This window comes from Aquarana catesbeiana, linkage group LG02, assembly GCF_042186555.1.
Source record: "Aquarana catesbeiana isolate 2022-GZ linkage group LG02, ASM4218655v1, whole genome shotgun sequence".
Lineage (NCBI taxonomy): Eukaryota > Metazoa > Chordata > Amphibia > Anura > Ranidae > Aquarana > Aquarana catesbeiana.
In genome coordinates, this window is record NC_133325.1 from 757,579,287 (window position 1) to 757,594,077 (window position 14,791).

General features: G+C 44.9%; 1 protein-coding gene across 2 annotated transcripts in view; it reads left to right on the plus strand.

The window, feature by feature from the left end:
- DOP1B (DOP1 leucine zipper like protein B) overlaps positions 1 to 14,791 on the plus strand; it is a 187,853-nt gene that overhangs the window by 137,769 nt on the left and 35,293 nt on the right. Inside the window, exons 20-22 of one of the 2 annotated variants that reach the window (XM_073617190.1) lie at positions 513 to 627; positions 3,839 to 4,024; positions 4,317 to 4,442. In XM_073617190.1, the coding sequence (XP_073473291.1) occupies positions 513 to 627; positions 3,839 to 4,024; positions 4,317 to 4,442 (427 nt within the window). The remainder of the gene's footprint in view (positions 1 to 512; positions 628 to 3,838; positions 4,025 to 4,316; positions 4,443 to 14,791) is intronic. The other variant, XM_073617191.1, reaches the window with a different exon arrangement.

The window sequence follows — 14,791 nt, forward strand, 5'->3', positions numbered from 1 at the left end:
GGATGGAGGGAGGGGGAGGGGGAGAAGAGGAAGGAAGGAGAAGAGGGGGGAGGGAAGGAGGTAGGAAGGACAGGGGGGAAGAAAGGAAAGGGAAAGGAAAAGAAAAGGAAGGAGGTTGTGTGTCTCTCCCGACCCTTGAGAAATAGAAGAGAAGTATATTGAAAGATATGTAAAGTTAGCTGAGAAATATTTTTTGGGTTTCTCAGAGCCTACATATTGCTTCCATACAAGATAGTGCTGTATGGTGGCAGTGCCCCAATATTAATTTTAAATTGTGGGTGTATGAGTGAGGTGGGATGGATGGTAAGAATGAAGTGTATACAATTAAAAGATGATAATATACCAAATATAAGGACTGCTGCTGAGTATCACCAAGGAAAACTAGTCCCTAGAGGTAGGAGGAAGGGGCATATTAGATAATATGTTAGTACCATCCCTTGTGCTGATTGGAAAAAAAAATAGCCTTCAACATTTCTCAGAATTTTTATCCCTTTTTCCTTATTTTCCCCAAACAGCACGTCATGTAAGCGAGAGAACATTTCCCCCGATTACCCACTCACACTACTGGAGGGCCTTACCAACATCGGTCATTTCTGCCTTCTGGATCATCCCACGCAAACAAAGAAGGTATCGTTTTTATTCATTAATCTTTTTGTCTGCAAGTAATAACAGTAACCAACATTTGTAGGTAATATTTTTACTGTTTCATACCATCTATACATCTATCGCAGCCAGTAATGTTTATACCTTCCAAAGGATTTGTCGTTTTGTCTAGCTGGTCCAGAGATTCAGATAGCCCAGCAGCATAGCCACGTTGATGAACTCACTTCTCTCTACTGCAATTAAAGTGGCACTAGCCACAAAAACAAAGATTTAATATACTGCAGCTTACCAATGCTTCAATGTATTGGCTGCATTAGTTTTCTTTTTTTAGCACTTTTTCCAATATTTTCATCTGGTAATTTACTGTGTCAAGTACATCTAAATTTGCTAGTGCATTTAACACTATCCACTCCCCAGATGCTGCAGTCCTAGGGTGTCTCTGTTCCTCCTGCATTGGAGTGGAGCCACCCTAAGACAGGGATTGTGTTACTAGCCACATCACAAAAGGTGAAAACAGCCTAACAGGGAAAAAAGCCTAAAAAAGAAAACAAATGCAGCCTGAATATTTTCAGCAGAACCCCCGGGATTTTCAAAAAATCCCCCACAGAAAACACTAAATAGTTATTACATTTGTGAAATTTTTTACCGTTTTAAATGATACGACTGACTGAATTTTTAGGAAGTCAGTTTCGTGATTCAAAAAATGCATCATTTTTTCTGGCAGGGAGGATCTCTTAGAACATATAAATAAGAAAGAAGTGCACTCGCATAGCCACATCCGTAAATAGAGGGGGTAAACAAAGAAAAAGGAATACTATAACAGTAGACCTCAGTCGGACTTTGGAGGCATAGGAAACAACAAAGAGGTATAGAGAATAACAATATTTATTGAAAAGTACATAACATATATAGAACATCGGAAAAAAAAGTTAAAAATCATGTATACAAATATATAATGTACAGTGAGCCCTTGTGTATCTACGCGTTTCGCCGTGAGCCTTCTTCAGGACACAGTCAAGGTTCTACAGATAGCACATAGAGAGAACGAATCTCACTGTCTGAAAATAGAACATATACATTTTAAAATGCAAATAACAATACAACAATATACACTTAAAAACATTGGTCTTGTTCAATAAAGAAAAAGCCAAAGTTCGACTGAGGTCTACTGTTATAGTATTCCTTTTTCTTTGTTTACCCCGATCTTTTAGAACAGTAATTGCATCATATCCTCTTCTCTCTCACTAAGTGTAATCAGCCTACATTTCCCATGAATCCTTGGGATGGGAGTGAATGTGGGAGGTTCACTAGACTTGTACATGTGAACTCGCTCACTTCAACATATATCACACACCTCATTCTGCAGCCAGCAAGCCATACATAATACACAGTATGATAGGTTACAGCCTTATAAATGCAAACCAGTGCAACATGTCAGGCACCACCAGAGCCGAATGTCAGGCACCACCAGAGCCGAATGTCAGGCACCACCAGAGCCGAATGTCAGGCACCACCAGAGCCGAATGTCAGGGACCACCAGAGCCAAATGTCAGGGACCACCAGAGCCGAATGTCAGGCACCACCAGAGCCGAATGTCAGGGACCACCAGAGCCGAATGTCAGTCCCTCATGTCAGTCCCACCAGTGCAGAGCGGGGATTATTATTAGTATAGATTCCCTTTAAATCTGCTAAATACATTCTAGGAGCACCTCCACTCCCCCCTCCTGCCTGCTATCTCCGTGCAGAGCAGGGATTATTATCAGTAATCACTTGTATGACACAACAGGGATCTCTCATTGTGTCAGGTATTGTATACGAGAACATGGCTCGCTGATGCCCCGCCTCCCGCCGTTATAATTGACAGCGCACTGTGCCAATAACAGCACAATTGGCACAGTGTGCTGTAAATCATAACGGCGGGAGGCGGGGCATCAGCGATCCGTGTCCCCGCATACAATACCTGACACAGTGGGAGATCCCTGTTGTGTCATACAAGTGATTACTGATAATAATCCCCGCTCTGCACGGACATGGTGGAGGGGGGGGGGGCGAATAGAGGGGCGGACCACCAGGCAGGGAGGAGAGAGAAGGAGGACACCCCTCCATAGGCAGATCAGACGGGGGCTGGGAGACGCCCACTACATTGGCAAAAAAAAAAAATTTTTGAATGCAATCTTTGGTTGAAAAAGTTGTGTTACTGTAGAGAAAAAGTATGCATTTTAATATGCAATTCTTCCTGTATAAAATACACAAAAATGATTATTCTGGTACAAAGAACTGCAAAGTTATTTACAAACGAATAACATAAATATTACATTTTTAATTTAACAATAAAAAACAAACAAACAAAATAAATAAAACAGAAAAAAATATCAAAGGTTAAAAAATAGAAATAAAAAAAAAATCTGCAGGAAAAAAATAGGGAGAAGGGGAAGGGGGGTTAATTAAGGTTGATTAGAGTAAAATAAGGGTTTTTAAAAGAGAAGTTTGGGAATACAGAAAAACAAACATTCATGCTCACCTAGGTGGATGCAGGATCGGTCCAATGCTGCATCCGTCCCCACTGCTTCTAAGACCAAGAACTAAGCTACCAAAAGCGCTAATCGCTCAGTACTCGGCCTTCAATGAGCAGAGTGATTGTCAGTCACCGGCTCTCTGCTCTGTCCCTCCAGCTCTCACTGGTGCACCGGGCTGTGCAGGAGGTGGGAGTGGCTGAGTCAGCTGCTGATCCAGGTATCTGGGTGGATCCTGACTGTAAAGTTGGGATCTTTCCCAAGCCGGGACAGACTCAGTGACGTCAGCCTACAGCGGGCTTTAGTCCACCGTTGGCTGAAAACGGGTCACAGGACTGCAGAATGAAGCCATTGGCTTATGCTGCTGTGAATTACATCCTGTGATGAATAGAGCAGGGGGTGGGGCTGAGGTGCTTTGTGTGTGTGTGTCAATGGACACACACAGCACAGCTCGGGAGCGAGTGCACATGAGTGCCCGCATAGCAAATGGCTTGCTATAAAGGTACTCTGAAGGGAGGAGATGCCAGGAGCGCCAAGAAGAGGAGGCGGCATTGCACAAAGCAGGTAAGTATAACATGTTTGTTTTGTTTTTTGTTTTTAATCCCTTTACAATCACTTTAATATGCGGAAATATAGCTTTTTGATATTCTTTTCTCCTTATAGCTCTCAGATCTGTGCCAATGAGATGCAAATATTTATGTTACCTTGTATTGTCCTCCTAGTCATCCGCGTTTGACCCCGCTAATCTGAAGAACGCTCGGAACACTCTACTTGAAGAACTTCCGCGAATTGTTAATAGTCTTTCCCTTCTTTGGAGTGTCATCACCAAGCAGGAGCGGGAGAAGAGGCCCTCTGATCTTCTGGGAACCATTAAAGCTTCTTCATCTGTCTATTTCAAAACCACTAAAGTAAGGAAAAATGTCATTTATCAAATGCACATCATTTGTAACGGAACGCTGTACTATTTATCCCCATATATATGTATCCAAACTTATACTGAATCTATTCCATGCAGCCTTTCTCTGCTTTGGTCTGCAGCACTTTTTTCTGCTTGTAGGGCATGCTGGAGTGGACTTACCATGAACCTCTTCCATGCATTAATTTTGTTTTAGAGCTTGAGCTGTTTTTTCCAACACAGAAAAGCATAGTCTGATGCCCTAGAGATATGTTGTACTTTTTCATTTTTGCTTAATTTTGCAGACATTGAAGCAGAAAATTTTAGAATTTCTGAATCCACTGACAGGACATTTGGGGGTTCAGCTGATAGCGGCCGTTGCTGCTGTCTGGAAGAGGAAGAGGTTCAACAAGGCACAGAGTAAATCCAAGGTAACTCATAGCATTAGATATGGTTCTGTTGTATTGATTGTAGTGTCTTCTTGTACCTTTTAAATATGTGCTGATAAATGTTCTCTTCTAAAATCAACCTGCTTTAACCACTTCAGCCCTGGAAGATTTTACCCCCTTTCTGACCAGAGCACTTTTTGCGATTCGGCACTGCCTTGCTTTAACTGACAATTGCGCGGTCTTGCTGAGTTGCACCCAAACAAAATTGGCATCCTTTTTTTCCCACAAATAGATCTTTCTTTTGGTGGTATTTGATCACCTCTGCGGTTTTTATTTTTTGCGCTGTAAACAAAAAAAGAGCAACAATTTTGAAAAACTGCAATATTTTTTACTTTTTGCTATAATAAATATCCCCCAAAAATATATTTAAAAAAGTTTTTTCCTCAGTTTAGGCTGATATGTATTCTTCTACATATTTTTGGTAAAAAAAAAATTGCAATAAGCGTATATTGATTGGTTTGCGCAAAAGTTATAGCGTCTTCAAAATAGGGTATAGTTTTATGGCATTTTTATTATTAATTTTTTTTTTTATTAGTAATGGCGGCGATCTGCGATTTTTATCATGACTGCGACATTATGGCGGATACATCGGATACTTTTGACACTATTTTGGGACCATTGGCATTTATACAGTGACCAGTGCTATAAAAATGCACTGATTCCTGTGTAAATGACACTTGCAGGGAAGGGGTTAACCACTAGGGGGCGATGAAGGGTTTAAGTGTGTCCTAGGAAATGATTCTAACTGTGGGGGGGATGGGCTACAACTCACATGACAGCGATCACTGCTCCCGATGACAGGGAGCAGTGATCTCTGTCATGTCACAAGGCAGAACGGGGGAAATGCCTTGTTTACATAGGCACTTCCCCGTTCTGCGGCTCCGTGACACGATCGCCGGGAGACCGGTGGACATAGAGTCCGCGGGTCCCGCGGGCACAGTCACGCTGTACGCGGCGGGTGCGCGCCCGCTAACCCCGCCAATTAAAGGGGACGTACAGGTATGCCTATTTGCCCACCGCTGCCATTGTGCCGACGTATATCGGCGTGCAGCGGTCAGCAAGTGGTTAACCACTTACCGCCCGGCCTATATCATAATGATAGCCGGGCAGTGGTTCAGTTATCCTGACTGGACGTCATATGACGTCCAGCAGGGTAACAGCCGCCACGCGCCCGTGGGGGCATGCATCACGGCGATTGGTGGTGTGGTGTGTCAGTCTGACACACCGCTACACCGATCTCGGTAAAGAGCCTCTGACAGAGGCTCTTTACCATGTGATCAACTGTGTCCAATGACAGCTGATCACGATGTAAACAGGAAGAGCCGTAGATCGGCTTTTCCTCACTCGCTCTGACAGACGCGAGTAGAGGAGAGCCGATTGGCGGCTTTCCTGACAGGGGGGGTCGGGGCTGATTGTTTATCAGCGCAGCCCCCCTCGGATGCCCTCACTGGACCACCAGGGAAGCCCCTAACATGTGGATGGCCAGGTACATCCCCATGGCCATCCACATGTGCCAACATATGCCAATCAGACTGGCACCATTATAGTACAAATAAAATCAGTGATGCCCAGCAATGCCACCCGTCAGTGGCCATCAGTGCCCACCTCTCATTGCCCATCCGTGCCACCTATGTGCCCATCAGTGCCACCTCATCGGTGCTGCCTTATCAGTGCCCATCAGTGCAGCCATATCAGTGCCCGTCAGTGAAGAAGAAAACGTAGTTATTTACAAAAAATTTTAACAGAATCAATGAAAAACTTCTTTTTTTTTTTCCCCAAAACTTTCAGTCTTTTTTTATTTGTTGCGCAAAAAATAAAAATCGCAGAGGTGATCAAATACCACCTGTTATGGAAATGATTAAGAGCTACAATCGAGCTCAAGGTTATCTGCTGCTGTCTCTAATTTGAAAAGTGTAGATATGCATGCATATAAAAGTAAACACACTGAGACACGCTCAGTTTCGTTACTGTTACACTTCTCCTTTATTCAAGGCGGTGTTAATGTTTTATACACACAAATACGTCATTGCTATGTCAGTCTAATAGGTACATCTCATTGGTCAAGATAGAAAAGAAGATGGATAATTTTCATAACGAGGTTTGGCTCTCTTTGTTCTTATCTCCAGTTCCGCGTTCTTCTGTGTGTGGGAGGTAGGGGGTACACGCCATTTTGAGAAAATATAGGAACAGAGCAAATCTGTATACTTATATAATGAGTAAGGAGAAAAATATGTATGCACATAAGAAAATAGACATTTTCAGATTACTATTATTATTATCTACATCACATTCCTTCACAATCCCCCCTAAAATGACTATTTTCTCTTTTCTGTCCCTAATACTAAAGGTCCTACTTTTTTAGCCTGGCCCTTCTCCTCAGCAACTCTTTTAGGCTGTATATAGAATTGGGCAGCAACTGTTCACTTCCCTCCTCGATACAGCTGGAGAGGTGCAGTCAGGCGCTATCTATCCCTATAACCCTATAGGATTGTGAGATTATGGACAGGGAGTGACTGTAGAGGAGTGAAGGGTTTGTCATCTTCCATCATAAGGAGGTCCTCTTCTTCTTGGTGGAGAAATGTAGGTGTGCTATTGTCTACAGCCTTGCTCATTAACTTTTTTACAAAAGGTAGAATACAGCATATAATCAGGGCTAAAAGGACCAGGATTATTAATACCGTTACCCGTATCTGGGCGAGCACCTTCTGCCACCCACTCATCCAGCTAAAATATTGGTCCCATGGGTCTGTGATACCTGAGTTCTTCTTCAACTCTAGTGACAGATCTTCTAATTTCTTTATAGCTAAAGTAACCTTACCATTTGGGCCAGTATTATCAGGAATGTATGTACAACAGGTTCCCGGTTTTTCCTATGATTTTACAAAACACCTCCTTTCCCCACTAGCACCATGTCTAAGGCCATCAGGTCCTGGAATGTCATGTAGGAAGTGGGGGCTAGCTGGTCAGCAATTCCCTGGAGGGCGTCTTTAGAGTAATTTACAAATCTCTGTTGGTTATAATAAGTGTAGTGTCAGGTCACCTAGAGGCTGGGTGACAGATGCACACCGTTGGGATCAGGAGTGCACCGCAAGGTAGTAGACCCTACGGCTGACTGCTGCGGATTGTACCCTGGGAGGTTCAGGAATCAGGTCTACTGGATCACTGACACAGATCCCACTGGGAGCTAGAGCATAGATTCCCCAGGGCGCGGAGTCTAAGAGCCAGCAGGTGTTCACCAGAGCCTCTAGTGGTGAGGATGGACTGCGCTGCAGTCTGGCTCCAGGTCGCGGCCCCCAGGGTCTCACAGCTCACGCTCACGGTAGACTACAGGAGCAGAGGAAGGAGGGAGCTGGCTGGAACATCAGGGTCGCAGGCAGACAGGGATGGCCGGGAACAGGCCAAAGTCGGTAACAGAAATCAGATGTAGGAAACATAGCAAGTACACACATAGGCTAACACACAGTGGTTGATCAGCACTGCTGGCTTGCAGTGCACAGGTTAATATAGGGTTCCCTGATAGGGCCTGGGGTGGGGCCATGCTTAGAGGGGAGGTTACAAAAGCAGTCAGGTGAGGGTCAGCTGGTCTCTAGAGATGAACACATGGAGACAGGTAAGCTGATCGACAAACTCTATTGCATAACCATGACATGTAGTTAATTCAATCTACATTCTTGCTGACAGTTGTTATGGGGATCAAAGACTCAAAACCAGCTTTTACCTGATCCCTGCCTTTAAACTCATCAGGGACCCCCCTTGTAACCCCTATGACATGTATGTATACATGAGGATCAAAGCTTCCGGAGAGAGCTGCTCGCTTCCTCCTCTGACTGTGTGCTGGGTCAGTGCATGTATCAGGGGTATCTTTGGTTAGGATATGGGGGCTTTCTATTTTCATCTTTTTTGTCTAATGCACTCTGTGGTCGCCCAGTCTGGCCCTGTGTTCCAACCCACTGGCCCCCACAGAAACCACAACTCTGTCCCCAGTAACTGTCTGTGTGGCATACATATATGTCCTTACCGTCAGGGATATCACTGTACCAATGGCATCACCATGAAGGGTCAAACGGACAAGGTACTATGTCACAGTAATCTAAGGTAAAGGTGGTCACATGTGTACCTGAAGAGTTACACCAAAACATAATTATGTTATCATTTTTGTGATGGCCACCTCCTGGGCCCCTCCCCCCTAGATCAAACAGAAAAAGGATATGCAGCACCCGAAAACACGCTCTCCTGCAGTGATAAGCGTGCATTCAGGTGTTCTTCCTGGCCAACTTGACTGAGGTGGCTGTGGTCAGCAAAACTTGGAATGGACCATCATAACTTGGCTCAAGGATCTCCAGACAGTAGTTGGTGTGTTCCTGTATCTGATTCAGGATCTGGAATGGAAGAAAACACCTGGACATGCATTCAGGTTAATTCTCGTGATAATGTGGTTACATAATTAGTCAACACATCAGACTGCAACTGTAACTGTTGTGGAAAGTAACAACCAAGTCTGGGGGCTGAACCAAACAAAATTTCATAAGGGGATAGGGCATGTTTCCCCTGGGGGTGTGTCTGACACTGAACAGGGCAATGGGCTAACTGTCTGGCCAACTCATGTTAGTCTCTTGGGCCATCTTTAACATCCTGTTTTTAGTGTCCCATTCATCCTTTCTACCTTCCCGCTACTTTGAGGGTGGTATGGGATGTGTAGTGCCAACTGAACCCCCAGTGCTGCCCAAATCTCTTTAGTAAGGGTTGTTGTTAGGGCTGGTCCCTGATCTCTCAATATCACCTCTGGGACCCCAAATCTACATACTATCTCACTCAGTAGTTTCTTAGCTGTGGTCCTGGCAGTCGTGACCACTTCCACTAGGGCGTTTTCAAATCTGTCACTTCTTGGCACTTGAGAATGATCAATTTGCATCCTCTGGAATGGGGTATAGGGCTTTTGCCAGGTGCTTCTTCTGTGCATTCTGGGTTACATTTGGTGCAGATAATGCATGATCTGCAGAAGCTGTCGGTCAGTGGAGTAACTCTTGGTGCAACACTTGTTGATAAGAGAGTTCATAAAAGTCTTTGTCAAGTGGGCAGCTCCATGTGCCCATTGCACCACGGCTGGGTACATACTCCTGGGTAGACAAGGCTTCTTGTTGCACTCGAATAGTCCATTTCTGAGAGTTGTTCCTCTCCGTTTCCAGCTTTCCTTCTTATCCGGACTTGCTGTTTCCTGTAGTTCTTTTAGATAAACTCTGTCCACTGGGAAAGTCTGTAAGGTAAGCACGGGGTGGTCTTCTTCTACCACCCTGCTGTCCACTTCCCGCGGACCACCAGCTGTCTGTTTGGCAGCTGTATTGGCTCGATGATTGCCTTAAGCTTCTTTTGAGTTCATTTTGTCGTGTGCTTTTACTCAGAATAGTCACTTGGGTTGGGAGAAGCAAGGCATCAATCAAGTTTTCACAGGTGTTCCTGCAGCCATCAGGAATCCTCTGTCCTAGATAACACCATAATCATGGGCAATGCTGAAAGCATATCTTGAGTTCATATGAATGTTGGCTCTTTTTCCCTCTGCCCATTTACGTGCTGTAGTAAGTGCTTACAGCTCTGCATCCTGTGTAGACATCACCGGTGGTAAGGCTTCAACTTGTAGAACAGTGTTTTCAGTGGTGACCGCGTGTCCTGTGCGGTCACGGGGGTGACAAGTCAAGACTCTACTCCTCCTCCTCCTTTCCCCCCTCGAGAAGTGGAAGAAGGGTGGTAGGGTTCAGTGTTTGACAACTTAATAGAGTAATGCTGTCCAGTAGGAGGGAACACAGGAGTCTCAAGTGTCTGGTAGTGGACAAGTGTTTCGGCTGGATCTTGGTTGAATATGGCAACAACGTCATGGGGAACAAGCAGAACGAGGCAGTGTCCGAGGACCAAGTTCAAAGTTTTGTCAAGCAAAGCTTGTGTAGCAAATCCAGCTCGGAGACACAATAGGCCTCCTCTTGCTACCGCATCCAGCAGACAGGAATAATATCCTATGGGGCGTAGGCTGATGCCGTGTGATTGGGTGAGTACACCTGCAGCATGTCCCAGACGTTCGGATACAAAGAGCTTGAGCGTTTTGTCGTAGGCTGGGAGCCCTAGCGCCGGGGGTGGCGCACTCAAGGGTTTCAAACTTTAGATATTTCTTCAGGAGACATCTGGAAGGGTCTGATTGCAGAGCATCAGTAGGAAGGCTTCTGGAATCCATGCTCTGCACTAGGAAATTAGTCCAAGGAAAATGACAGGTGTTGAGCACCACTGCAATTTGGGCTTTGAGGCTCTGCAGCCCTGGTTGGCAAGATAGCACAACAGGCTTTCTGAGGTGACTTCAACAGGGGGTAAGTCAGCTACACAAAGGAGAAGGTCATCAACATGTTGGAAGAGAATCACTTCCGGGTGTTCCTTTTGTCATGTGTCAAGGATGATAGCCATAGCTTTTGCAAACTGGCTTGGAAAGTTCTGTGCCCCTTGTGGCACAACTGTTTAGGTATGTTGCCGTTTCTTTCCGTGGATGAATGCGAAAAGGTACCAGCAGAAGGGGTGAGGGTGGACACTGAAGAAAACGTTTGTAAGGTCCACCTCTGTGAGGTATTTTGCAGTCAAAGGCATCCACAGTAGGTACCTGGTTCTCTTTTTAGGATTCTCTTCTTGGGGTTATTGTGGTTTCCGGGGCAATGAAGCGCCCTCTTTTAGCTTGACTGAAACTGGTGGCACCTTTAAGTTACCGTTGTCTCCCGGTCCTGTGGACCATAGGCACGCAGGGATTCTGTCAAGTACTTCCTGCAGTATTGAACTTGAAGTTTTTTTTTTCTTCATTAAGTGTCATCAGGAGAGGCAGAGAACACAAAGCAGATGAGTCTTCTAAAGATAGGGGAGTATGTAACTTCACCCCCCTTCAGGCGTGTCCTGATTGAGGCCTGTAGTCTGGACAACACATCAGCTCCTAGTAGATTCAAGGGACATGTAGAGGACACCACAAATCTGGCAAACAAATCAGGAAGTGGACTGGAGCGGGGCACCCCATCCATTCCTACGCAGGAAACATCAATAGTGGAAAGGAAAGAATTATTAGGCAGATTCACCACCCTCAACACACTTTTGGCTGCACCCCTGTCCATCTCTGGGACATCTTGGGGCTCTGCATTCTTTTTTGAAGTGACCCCGTTTCCCACAGTTGTAACAGGTGATCCTTTCCCTGGTATTGGGCAGTGGTGGTGGACTAGTGTAGGCGGGATCTTCGTCATGGGTTACCATGAGGGGCGTTGGTTTTTTACCTTTTTGATTTTCTATACCTCTGGTCACCAACAATAAATCAGACATTTTCATTGAATGGTATTCAGGGCGGGCCACCATCAGGCCTTTTCTGATATCCTCTCTGAGCCCTGAAACAAAAGCAGTTGATAACATGTGTGTGTGTGCCTTTTATGAGTCTAGCATGATACTTCTTCACAGACTCCCCTTTATCTTGGGTAATATCTTGGATTGTGGTCTTCTGATCCGTCAACTTCTCCTTTGCCCAGTCGTGGAGTTGTGCACAGAACTCCACGCCTGAGGTGTAGGAAGTGGCACTTGTCAGGCAGGCATCATTGAAGGCCATCTGCATGACTGGCCAAAAGACATATCCTGCTTTGATTTGGCATAGGCTGATCAAGTCTCTCCAGGCAGCTGAGTAAGTTTCTTGTATTTGCACTATCCTGTGGTAGAAGGGAATTGGCTGCTTCTCTGGGTCAGGCAGACTTGTCACTAAGGCCGCTGCTTGTGATAGAGTAAAAGCGACATACATCACTGGTGCCCCTTCTGGTAACCGAGACTGTTGTTGGGGCGAGGGCTGACAAGAGGCACTGTTCTTTACGGTTGCCAGCATGTGTTTGAGATCCTCTCGGAACTGAGAGTCTGGAGCCGGATTGGGGGTTAAATCAGTGGGTGGCCTTGCTGCCTGCTGTCGGGCTTCCCACTCAGATGCTTCTTCATCATTAACATATCCAGCCTGGGAATGTGATGCTCCCGTATTGGGGAAGACAGGTGTGTGGTATGAACCATCTTGGTTTAAAACAGGGAGGGCTGGGTACAGGCTGTTTAAGCTTACTGGGTGTACCAAGATGGCCGCCGGCAGGAAGTGCACTGGACTGGGTAGAAAGTGAAGGCATGGGTGCACTAAGATGGCCGCCGGGCTGAGTTGTCACAGTGGGTTGTGCTTGGGTGGTGAGAAAGGAGTGGTTGTTAGACGGAGGGCAGTGCTGTCCCTCCCCTCCTTTGTTTCAGGTTCCAACATATTATCAGTTTTGTGATAAACATACATAATACAATCGCCATCTTTCTTAACTTCCTTTATCCAATATCACTTTCTGTTTCTCGGCTAACGGCTTGAGAGGGGAATACATACAACCAAGGAGTTAATATTTTTCTCAGCGTTCTTATCAGCAAATTCCTTCGGTGGGAGCTCATAAGACTAATGTACGGTTAATCTCAGAACAAGAACAAACACATTAGGGGTAGTGAGGAGCAACGGCCCGCGACCCAACAGATCTCCCGGGCAGCCCCCCTCCGACTTTAACCAGTCCCCACCCCCTCTCGTGTATATAGCAAACAATAAACCACAAATACAATCACGACAGGACATTACACCTGCCACTCTCTGAACCGTAAAGCCTCAGCAGGCTAAGATAAACGCAAGGGCAGACCACCCTGCAAAAATAAACCCGTTTATAGACGTTTTTCTACAGCTCTACACCAAGAGGCCGACAACTCTTCTTGGGGTGAGTCCTCTGTAACACTTTCAGACTGCAAAGCCAGCAGCTGAGATAACTCTCAAAGGTTCCTTGAACCTAGAGTACACCTGTCTATAAACGACTGCTACAAAAAAACTATCTCACTCCAGAGGCCAACAGCTCGTCTGGAGATGAGACCATACATTCACGCATGTAGCACTTTTAGACTGCTGAGTTTCGTAACCCAAAGAATGACAGACAGTGAACAAAAAATACAGTCAGCAGAAACCCATTGGCAGGTTCGTTAAACAACCTCAGGCGAGGAAATACCTGCCTCTAAGACAGTCTCAGCATACCGACAGAATCCAGCCGTCAACCGAAAGATAAGAGAGTCGTACAGTGGTAAGAATATAAATCAACTCACCGGTACTGTTAGGGCTGCGCAAACCCCACTCTCATTAATCAGTTAACGCCCGAATGCTTGTCGCGGTATAACTTCGACCGTAGCCTGAGGTCCCGGGTTTCGGCACCAACTGTTATGGAAATGATTAAGAGCTACAATCGAGCTCAAGGTTATCTGCTGCTGTCTCTAATTTGAAAAGTGTAGATATGCATGCATATAAAAGTAAACACACTGAGACACGCTCAGTTTCGTTACTGTTACACTTCTCCTTTATTCAAGGCGGTGTTAATGTTTTATACACACAAATACGTCATTGCTATGTCAGTCTAATAGGTACATCTCATTGGTCAAGATAGAAAAGAAGATGGATAATTTTCATAACGAGGTTTGGCTCTCTTTGTTCTTATCTCCAGTTCCGCGTTCTTCTGTGTGTGGGAGGTAGGGGGTACACGCCATTTTGAGAAAATATAGGAACAGAGCAAATCTGTATACTTATATAATGAGTAAGGAGAAAAATATGTATGCACATAAGAAAATAGACATTTTCAGATTACTATTATTATTATCTACATCACATTCCTTCACACACCAAAAGAACAAATTTGTGGGAACAAAATGATAGAAAATTTGTATTGGTACAGTGTTGTATGACCGCGCAATTGTCATTCAAATTGCGACAGCGCTGAAAGCTAAAAATTGGCCTGGGCAGGAAGGGGTATAAGTGCCGGTATTGAAGTGGTTAAAGTGTATCTAAACCCCAAACTGAAAATGTAATATATTGCAGCTTATGTAGTCCTTGGTGTGGTGGCTGTGTTCATATTTATTTTTCAAGCTTCTTTTGCTTTATTTTCACCTGGTAATCAAGCAATTAATACACTTTTTGGGGAGATTTACTAAAACTGGAGAGAGGAAAATCTGGTGCAGCTCTACATATAAACCAATCAGCAGCTGTGTATGGTAGCCAATTAGCTTCAGCTTGTTCAATTAAGCTTTGACAAAACAAAATGGAAGCTGTTGGTTTCTATGCAGAGCTGCACAAGATTTTGCCCCCTCCAGTTTTAGTAAATCAACCCCACTCTGTTCATGGGTGGCTACATCCTGAACTGTATCTATGGAGGGAGTCATGGTTGTCTCCCTTGGCTGCTCTCTCCTGATTATGGACTACAAATATGTCAGAATGTCTTCATCTTCATCACATAGGGTACAGG